The 10,006-nt window shown below is 34.8% G+C and overlaps 1 protein-coding gene across 4 annotated transcripts; it reads right to left on the reverse strand.

Annotated features, from left to right (window-relative positions):
* Positions 1-1,691: 1,691 nt before the first annotated feature.
* Positions 1,692-9,679, reverse strand: LOC112791917 (PH, RCC1 and FYVE domains-containing protein 1). Of its 4 annotated transcripts, none has more exons than XM_025834952.3 (9): positions 8,660-9,679; positions 8,288-8,374; positions 7,295-7,384; positions 6,970-7,050; positions 6,603-6,770; positions 4,463-6,514; positions 3,769-3,891; positions 2,738-3,027; positions 1,692-2,133 (listed from the first exon to the last, which is right to left on the reverse strand). In XM_025834952.3, the coding sequence occupies exons 1-9, from the start codon at positions 8,705-8,707 to the stop codon at positions 2,043-2,045; spliced, it is 3,030 nt and encodes a 1,009-aa protein (XP_025690737.1). In that variant the 5' UTR covers positions 8,708-9,679; the 3' UTR covers positions 1,692-2,042. The 4 variants fall into 4 exon arrangements, with proteins under 4 accessions (XP_025690737.1, XP_025690736.1, XP_072068846.1 ...); XM_025834951.3 differs by having other exon boundaries at positions 3,745-3,891; XM_072212745.1 differs by lacking the exon at positions 6,970-7,050 and having other exon boundaries at positions 8,660-9,597.
* Positions 9,680-10,006: the final 327 nt, after the last annotated feature.

Here is a 10,006-nt window from a genome sequence, read left to right on the forward strand (position 1 = left end):
ATTTTATTAAGAGATAATTGATGCACACATTAATAGTGACCCATTTAATTTGATATCAATTAGTGGATAATAATAATAATAATAATAATAATAATAATAATAATAATAATAATAATAATAATAATAATAATAATAAAGTCTACACGGTACATGCATTATATTTTAAAAAGATAAAATATATTTTAAAAAATTAGAGTATTAATAATCAATTATGATTATTATCAATATCAATAATTAATTTTTATAATTATTTTTTGTACTACTAAAGGCTACATATAGTGTTTTTCTTTTTTGTAGAATAAAAAAGGTTGTGATTCATAACATCTTTGTAAAGTTATATCGTATGGATACAAGATTAATTAGATAACAAATTAAATTTTAATTAATATGTTTTATTTTCTGCTCATATTTTTTCATTAATTATTTTACTTTTTATATTTACAGTAATATTGAATGTAAAAAAGAAAAAAATAATATTGAATGTTATCTATTTTATTTATTTAGATTCATAATTAAATTTGATATAATTATAGCAAGTATCTAGGATTAATAATAACATGATAGTATAATTTTAAGTTATATAACATAATAAAAATATGTAACAATTTATGTATGCTTCCTATATAGCAATAATATTATATATATTTATATATCTCATCTTTTAGCTCTTTCCTAAAAATATTGGCATATAATTAATGTCGATAATATATATATTGAGTAAGTATCTCAATTAGAAATATTTGTTAACTATTACTGTCTATAATTAGTGTGTGTATATAATTTAATAGTGAATTGTTACAATTATTTATCATCTAGAAAATTTGTACCTCAGACATAGAACTTCTTTTGTTTATTATTTTTCATACCTAAAGGATACTAACTACGATTCTATCAACAGTATTACCTATGATAGATTGTGTAATGAAAAAGTTTGAAAAATAAAGGCAAAAATTATAAGGTTATGAAAAGTCTCATCTAAATTTGACAAGAACAACACAACTTACATAGAAATTGTTCTTATGGATGATAAGGTAAGTTGATTATTTTCCATGATTCTTTCAAGTGATGATAGGTCTATTTTATAAATATTTTTTGTTTATATTTTAAGTTTATTTGATAAATAAATCCTTGCACGAATTAAAAACAATGCTATTTTATAAATTTATAAGTGCGTGCTAATAGCCTTTATATTTAATTTGTTTTAAAGTGTGATAATAGCCAATATGTTTGTGGATAGATTTAACTATTACTATATTATTTATGATCACATTCAGTATATATATCCGATTTATTAAAAAAAGTAGATTATTAAAATTGATTAATAACTATTTTAGAATTAATCTAATTAATACTAAATTAAAAAAAAAACAAACAATGCATAACATATTAATTTTTTATTAATCAAATTATTATATATTAAATTAATTTTAAAACATAATTTAAAATTATAATTTCAATCTTATCACGTGCGCTCAATTACACTTGTTAGCTAAAAAAATTTAATTACTTAGCATTACCTGAAAAAAAAAAGCATCTTGTGGTCCTTAAGAGAATTTTGCGTTTCTTTATTTTGTCACGGCTTTTATGCGTTTAGGGTTTATAGGATTGAGTGGAATGCCATGGCTTCCGCAATGCTAGGAATGGAATGAACACACACACACACATTGACCAAATGACCAGTGAGAAGTTACTAGTTTCCTAAGAGAAATAGCTATACAATAGGTGAAAAAAGAACAGAACAAAGCTGCAAGTACACTTTCATTGTTGACAACCCCCCAAAAAAGACAGAAAAACAATGGGAAAAGAAGAAATGCACCACTGATCAATAAGTAGAGAGAGAGAGAGACTTTCCCCTCTTATCTTTTTCTTCTCAGGTTTCTCAGTTAATGTTCTTCCTTTGTGATTTATCTTCCCCTAATTTCATAGACTAGCCGTCAATTTTGGACAAAAGATCGTTGTTAATTTTGGAGAAGGGAGAAAGGAAAAGAATGTACTATTTCCAGGAGGTCACAGTACTTCAAGGGAACAGTTTCTCTTGCATTCTATGAAGAAACTATGTTATGCCGCTCCAGTATTTTGACTCCATTTTCAGCCCACCACTTCTCAGCTTCTTCTTCTGTAAAATGCCTCCGACTGTGAAACAAATTTTGAGTTTAGTATACTGGAAATTGATTACCACCAAAGATGGATAAAATGGAAATATTCTTCAGGATTTAACATATATTCTAACATGACGCTCAATACTTATCAGAAACTACCTCCTTAATTTAAGTTCATTAGAATATGAGACCCCGTGAAAGGAAACATAAGTTTTATCTGGGAACATTTTACAAAGCAGCATACTCTGTATCCAAATACATTGACTGAAGGATGTACCAGAAAACAGATGGTGATAGATAAATCGGAATGTTAGTATTGTCAAACAAAAAGCTCAGAAATGCATCAGAACGCTCAAGAGACTGAACTATAATAAAGTTCCCATTGAGTACAGTACAAGTTCTAGGTGCAAATAGATTTATGATCACTATCAATCACAGAGCTTTTGAGTTGAAAGCTATGACAATAAAATTTAAAGTTCTAAAGAAGAAACTCTATAATAAGAGGGACGTGTAAACAAGCAGCAGCGATGGATAAACATGACATTCAACAGGAAATTTTGGACCCGAAGTTATTGCAATGAAAGCATATAATAAAGCTTCATACATTTAAGAGATTTGAGAATGGAAAAGATGAATACCTGAAGCGAACACGCTTTAGTTCATTACCTCCACCTGGCAGCGGAGACAAAGTTATGTACACACCTGGTTCATCCTGCACCACCCGCTCTGCCTTTCCACTTTGTGCTTTGGCACCATTAGATAATGTTCTATTTGCTGTATTGCTGTTGGATTCCTTTATAGTGTTTGTTGTATGGTTCTCAACCAAAGATAGATCTCGAATGTTATTAGTGGTTTCAGCATAGGAAGTTGCTATGGTGTCAGCATTTGCTTTATGTCCTTCTGGAGGTCCTTGCACCATTTCCTTCAACTGTAACACAATTTAACATCCACAGCTTCAGAAATAATTAACCAAGGACTAAAGCACAATACAGTTTAAACTTCATAGTGATCACCAAGTCCTGCTTCTGTTGATCATCACAAGTCAAAAGGAATATAACCATGCATTTAATAATTAAATTCTTATAACTTGAAAGAGAGAAAAATTAGAAATTTTTGTTTTTGCTGTTTTATTGCTTCCCTAACCATTTTCGTTTTATCCAATCAAGAGAATAGTTAACATAAGGGGTGGTGCTGTGCATTAAAGTTTTTACACACTATAAAAATTCAGTTATATAATCTCAGCCAGTTGTAAATGAATTTATCAAGAACCAAGACTTCACTCAAAATAAGATATGAATTGTGTAGATGGACCATGTTATATTCTGTTCCTCCCAAAGATTCATTATTGATCTTTCACTCCACAAATTAAAGTATCATAGTTTACATAAGCAGATACCACATACAACCAATCTCCAACCATTTTAAACAAATTTTAAAATTTGCTATGATAGCCTACCCTAACGTTCCTTACTTCACCTTAGCCCCTAAATATCTCTATTTATTCTCATCTTAAACATGGTGTCTCAAAGAAGTTTAGTTTTAGATCCTCACCACTCACCAGCATGAACAAATCATAAGATATCAACCACCATGTTTGCTACAATAGAATATAAAAATTTGGGAAAAACTATTAACAGAAGACAACCTGAGCAGTCAATGATTTTATAACCTCTTTTGCAGATTTACACTTTTCAGCTTCATCTGCAGCTACTGCTGTCACTTCCTTCAATCGCTGTGATGTTCGCTCGAGTTCAGCCTCTAGACTTTTCGACTTAAGAGTAAGCTCTTCAACCTAGCCAGTATATTTGATTGGATCCAGATGAATATACTTAAATCATTTCAAACATTTAGATTTCATAAAGCAAACATCAAAATCAAAATTCAAAGTTCAAAGCTAACATCAAAATCAAAATTCAAAGTTCAAAGCTACAATACTTTTTTTTTTATTCAATTATTAGATAAGTGAGGGTATATCTGTATATAGGAGAAATTATAAGTGAAATTCAATTATTATATGGAAATCCAAACAACTTATCCAAATGCTACTACATATGCAAAACTTATTACACAGGAAATTATGCCATACTATAACCATTCTTTGTTGACCTTGTGTTTCTTTCGATATTAAGGTGGGTCCCTTATTTGCAATTACCATTCCAAAACAGACCAATATTATTCATGTAAAGATACATATGGCACCGAGAGCCCCTCCAAATTGTTTCAGGTTGGGAATAGCATATTAGCATTAAAAGAAAACATAGACCATGAAAATGGAACATATCTACAATCAAAACTTCATCAGGGTTATGCAGAAAGTTTGATACAAGGATTAACATGAATTGGATACTTTTGATAAAGCTTACCTGTGCCCTTAAAGCAATGACTTCTTGAGTTAGAATGTCATTTTTGAGCTTTGGATCATCATGGTTATCTTCACAAGATTGTCGTGGGCTACACTTTGAAGAAGCCGGTGATGTTGATTGGCAAGAGATTCTTGCAGCAGGCTCAGAAACTGAAATGTTTTTCTTAGATACCAGAGAAGGAGTATTTGATGATTTTATAGGACCATAAATCCCCACATGCAATTTTCCATTCAAAGATGGAAAAACATGGGTATCATGTGATTCTGGAGGTTTTGATGGACTGCTTTCTGATTGAGTAAAAGAACCAAAGGATGAAAGCCTTAATAGCTTTTCCTGTAATTTAGTGACCTTACTGTTGTCATGCAAACTTACACTTCTCAAGCTAGGAGTTTGCACCAAGGGAACTGTTTCTGAAGCTTTCTTAAGTTTAGAGTAACAATCATCACAAACCCGATATGGCTTGTTGGAGTCTGGAGCAAGGGAAGCTTTTATAGATTTCTTGTTTGAGCATCCTTTGCAAAAAACAAGCCCACAGTTGTAACAATTATGACGTTTTCTTCTGAATCCAAATGGATTACGACAACCAGAACATAGAGAATGGTCAGTGCTTGATACCCATTTATGAATACACACAACAGCAGTGAAGTTTGAACCACAAACGATGGTTTTCACTTGCTTGTCTTTCAAAAACTGAACAAGAGTGGGTTTATTCCGGTGATCATTGTCTCCATGACCTAATTGCCCATTCAAACCTTTTCCCCAAGTATAAACCTCTGCTTTTGAAGTTAGGGCTGCAACATGATAAGAACCACAGGCAATATCTTCCACAAAACAGTCAGCAAGTTGATCTTTAACACGTGTGGGGACTTTTCCATCAGCTGCAGGACAGCCAAGTTGTCCATAAGCTGTACTACCCATTGTATATACATGTCCTGAGGTTGTCAATGCAATTGTAAGACTGTGGCCACAAGCCACTCGACAAATGTTTTCATTATCCAATGCAATCACACGCTCAGGAACTAGTGTAGGTTCACTACCAACATGTCCAAGTTGCAATTTATCTCCATCACCCCAGGTGAAAAGTGTTCCAATAGTAGAGTGTGTAGGAGATTCCTTAGATTTGTGTGTTACCTCAACAATTGCAGCAGTGTGCCAAACACCACAGGAAACCCTGGTTGTTCTCAACCCCTTCAAAGCTTCCACTTCTCTAGGAATATTTGTGCTATTGAGATCTCCATGGCCTAAGGCACCAAAAGTTCCATCCCCAAATGTAAACAACTGTCCAGCTGATGTAACAATAGCTGTGTGCCATGGGCCACAGGACACATATGATACATGTAAACCCTCCAAGCTACCACCTACTTTCTTAGGAATCCAGTGACTGACATTGTTTTCATGCCCAAGCAAGCCAGAGTTGTGAGTACCATCGCCCCAAGTATAAAGATCCCCAGAATACGTAACAGCACAACTATGATATTCTCCACATGCTACTAATTCTATATTAATGCCGCTAAGAGTTTCAATGGGCTTAGGGTGAAGAACATCCACTTCTACACCATGTCCAAGTCTACCTCCTGATTCCTCTCCCCAACTAAATATTTCTCCTTGCTTGGTAACTAGAACAGCATGTTTGTGGCCACAACTGATACTATGAACATCTAGAACTACTTTTGATTCCAAAGCCTTAGGGAGGAATGCATCCATCTCAGAATTGGATATGGTTCCAACTCTACGCACACCACCACCAACAATTCCATCACCAATACCTTCTCCCCAAATAAAAACATCACCTAAGGCCTCAAAATCCTCATGACAAGAACCATGGCTAGATGAACTAACAACACTGGATAAACTAACTCGAACTGCCTCAGATGCAGAGTTTCGATTACTTGATTCATCCACAGACCCAGGAGACAAAGTGGAATTCGGAATCAACTCGACTTGAATTGAACTCTTGTTAGCTCCAGTATAAGAAATAATTTCCGAGAAAGCCTTTACCCATCTATTTTGATTAGAATTGTCTGAAGCAACTCCATTGGTATATCTGGGGTCCTGTGTTTTAAAAATAGAAAAAGTGTAAATGTCTAATAGTTTATCTGAACTTATGAAACAACTGAAGATTGAAGCCACTGCCACTGACAAATGGTGAACTTGATGGAGCAGATTTGCGTGTGCCAGCACGGGGACTTCCAGGATATGGACTTTCACATGGTTCGAATTTCCACGTTTGACTGTTGGTATTACCTCGAGTAACTAATGCCTTAAGACCGACAAACCATATCTCAGCCTCCTCTTTGTCCTTACATATCTGCCCATAGATCAACAGAGGATTCACATCAGAAAATTTACAATGTACTTAATCCTTATTTTAATCAACATACTACATAAACTATCAGGCTAGCTTTTCACAACCACTTCAGTAAGAGAAGAGCAAGATAAAGAGAAAATCTTATAGATAGAACTAGTAGCTCTGCTAGCATAAAAACTACACAAAATAGAGGACGCACCAAATCTAAGGATCTATCGTTGTATATAAGGGAAAATGACTGATATTCTTTTTCAGGCCGAGGATACCGCTGAAATGTAGCCTGTAGGTTTTACAAAATCAAGGTTGTGAGTATTGAGTAATAAAACCATGAAAGAATAACATAAGTCAGAGTATGAGTTATAAATATTTGTTTTTTCCAATTATGCGTACAAAGAAGGAATTGCAATTTCCCTGAGCAACAAAATGTTGGACTGAATCACAGGCATATCATGGCCATATTAAACTTGCAATGAAGGCATCAAGTAATAACTCAAGGAAATAGTTGCATCTTTTTATAAACTTACAGTTCGTTGTCCTGGAATGATCTTTGAAACAGTACTGAGTTTAAGTTGTTTCTCTTCCTTTCCAGAGTACCACAAGAGTAGAGACTCATCCTGAACCCAAAACCACAAGCATTGAAAAGAATAGAACAATTTGTACTGATTTTTCTTGTTCTTTATAATTCTATCTGAAAAACATCACGCTTCAGATATCTAGAATTGATATTTGGGTTTGACTAGCAAATGAATTGGACTCAACTTAGAAACAAGTGAGTAAACTCATTGTATGTAACCTTAGCAAAAATGTATAAGTTTAAATTTAATATTCAAGAATATAAAGCTTTATATCATAAATTGCAGACATAATGAATCTAACAACAAAGCTTGAACTTTTTTTCCTTCCAAGCATTGTTTTAAACACACCTTATGTTAGATATTTAAAATACAAAAAAAGAAGAAGCACTGTTTTAAACACTATACATTGGCCGTTTGGCATCCTAGAACGTTTGTGCTAGTGGAGTTTCATAAACGAGCAATCTGCCTAAACTGTTATTTACAACAGGACACATTTTAAGTACTGGTTAATTTTTACCTTTGTATCATGTCATTGTTGTCATCATACTATTATGGAGCCCTATACTCAAAACACATTTAGGAATTTGAGCCTATCTCATATCAATCCCTATGGAAGAAACTTAGTCGATCCATAGCATACTTATTTTGGTTATCATAATTTGCTAAGAGTAGAGAAAACTTTTCCAAGGCAACCATTGGTCAATTATTCTCAGGTCTAACTGCACAGTTCTTCAAAAAGAGATTGAGAATCAGATCAAAGACTCACACCCTACTCGAACTGGGGACACAAGTAAGCGAACAGGCCAATGAAGAAACTAATTGTTACTCTATTTACCACTTCCCAATAAATGAATTCTAATAGAAAAAGGAAGTTGATTTCTTCACATAATTTTGACAGGGTATCAGTAAACTTTCAAGACAAGTGATAGTGGAGCAACTTACATTGGAAAGCCTAAATGGGCAGAACTTCGGCTTCCCTCTTCGCCCATACTTTAGCAGATATGATCCTTTTTTAAGCGATGTAAGTGCCTAAAAAAGGAACATAAAGAGTTAGCTGCCTGCGTTAAAAATAAAAAGATGATTCTGCTACTGCAAAACCGTGAAGCATGAGGGAAGACCACAGCTTCAAGCTTCATTATCTCCTCAGTCAGCAAAGAAGATCAGTTACAAGTTATTTAAGCAACAAAATAACAATGGCACACTAATAAATCATGTATTTCAATAAAATGTGATACTAGAATCTAACAGCAACTACATTCATTATAGCTCCCGAAAAACCGAAGCCCAAAGAATGAAGAGCAAGTGATTCCAAACCTGCTCTATATCCCTCTCAACAGGACCAGCTTTCTGAGGATCAGCCATTCAAGTTGCAATAACATGTGCTTCCAAGGAATGAATCCAATACCCATTTGAACAACACCTCAAATCAAAACAAACAACACCGTAAACCAACCTCGAACCTATCCCCATGAAAAACTCCAATTCAATTCAACTCAGCACTTCCAAACCCTCAAGCAAACAAAACAAAGAGCTGCATTTGCCTGCCCCATAGCTGAGAAATGAACCTGGCAGCTCAAAACCACCTCCGGAGTCAAGAAAAAAGAAAAAGAAGGACCAACAGAGATAAACGCCTCGGCAGAATCGCAGTCAGCTTCAGACCAGCTCAAAGAAACCCTAGAAACGCGTATTTTTCAAAAAACCTCGAATCCCAATGAAATCTTGGGAATTTCGCCCCTCAAATTTTCCTTTTCTTTCCCGTCTGGCGAAACGGGTGCAATGCCCGAAATGCATAAGAAAACGACGACGTAACGGGAATCAAAGCCAGCAGCATTGCAAGGAATCCCCGGGGTTCCTCGAAGACCGAGCCATTTCTCGAGGATTACGACGGGGGGCGGAGAGAGAGCTCGCCGAACCTGAAGCTGCGATTCCGAAACGGCGTCGTTCGACGACAATGCAAGGTAGATATTTTTTAATTTCCCCCCTCTCTTTCCTTTGAATATTTCGTTCCTGTCTGGAGTCAGAATTCGCAGAGCTGGGAAGATGGTAAGAACACGCGAGAATTTCTCTCTCTCTCTTTTTGTCTCTGTCTTTCTTTTGTTTGGGAGAGAGAAAGGAGAGAGAGAGAGGGGAAGCTAACTGTATTTTGTGGAGGGGGTGCCACGTCAGCAACTGAAATCTGCGTGAAGGGAATAGGGGATCGGTGGGTTTGTCGTTTTGTTAGAAGTTAGAAGGTTTAGGCGACAAATGAGTCCAATTTCGGGATTTGAAACGACATGCCTCCTCGCTACTCCCTCTCCCAACGGACGGACCAAGGATTGGAATCCGCTGCTTCTCGGTACTACGCTGCTCCCTTCTTAGGGATATATCCGAATAAAACGGTTGTTAGGTAGACAACAAAATATTTAAACAATATGAATAATGGGTTAAAAATTTAGCTTAATAAAATTAAAAAAATACTTTATTTAAATTATATAATTAAAAAATTTTAATCATCTATTATACCTTAATTTACTAACCCTAAATTCTCTATCGTCGTCATCGTAGTTTGGTCGCCAACCAGTTTCATTATCGCCGCTGAAACTTTTTTCACCGTCACTGATTCATCAACAAAAATTCTCATTGGCGTCGCTTTCCTCCAGACCGAAAATGAACGGCGCCATT

The sequence above is a fragment of the Arachis hypogaea genome, chromosome 13 (genome assembly GCF_003086295.3).
Source record: "Arachis hypogaea cultivar Tifrunner chromosome 13, arahy.Tifrunner.gnm2.J5K5, whole genome shotgun sequence".
In the NCBI taxonomy this organism is placed as follows: domain Eukaryota; kingdom Viridiplantae; phylum Streptophyta; class Magnoliopsida; order Fabales; family Fabaceae; genus Arachis; species Arachis hypogaea.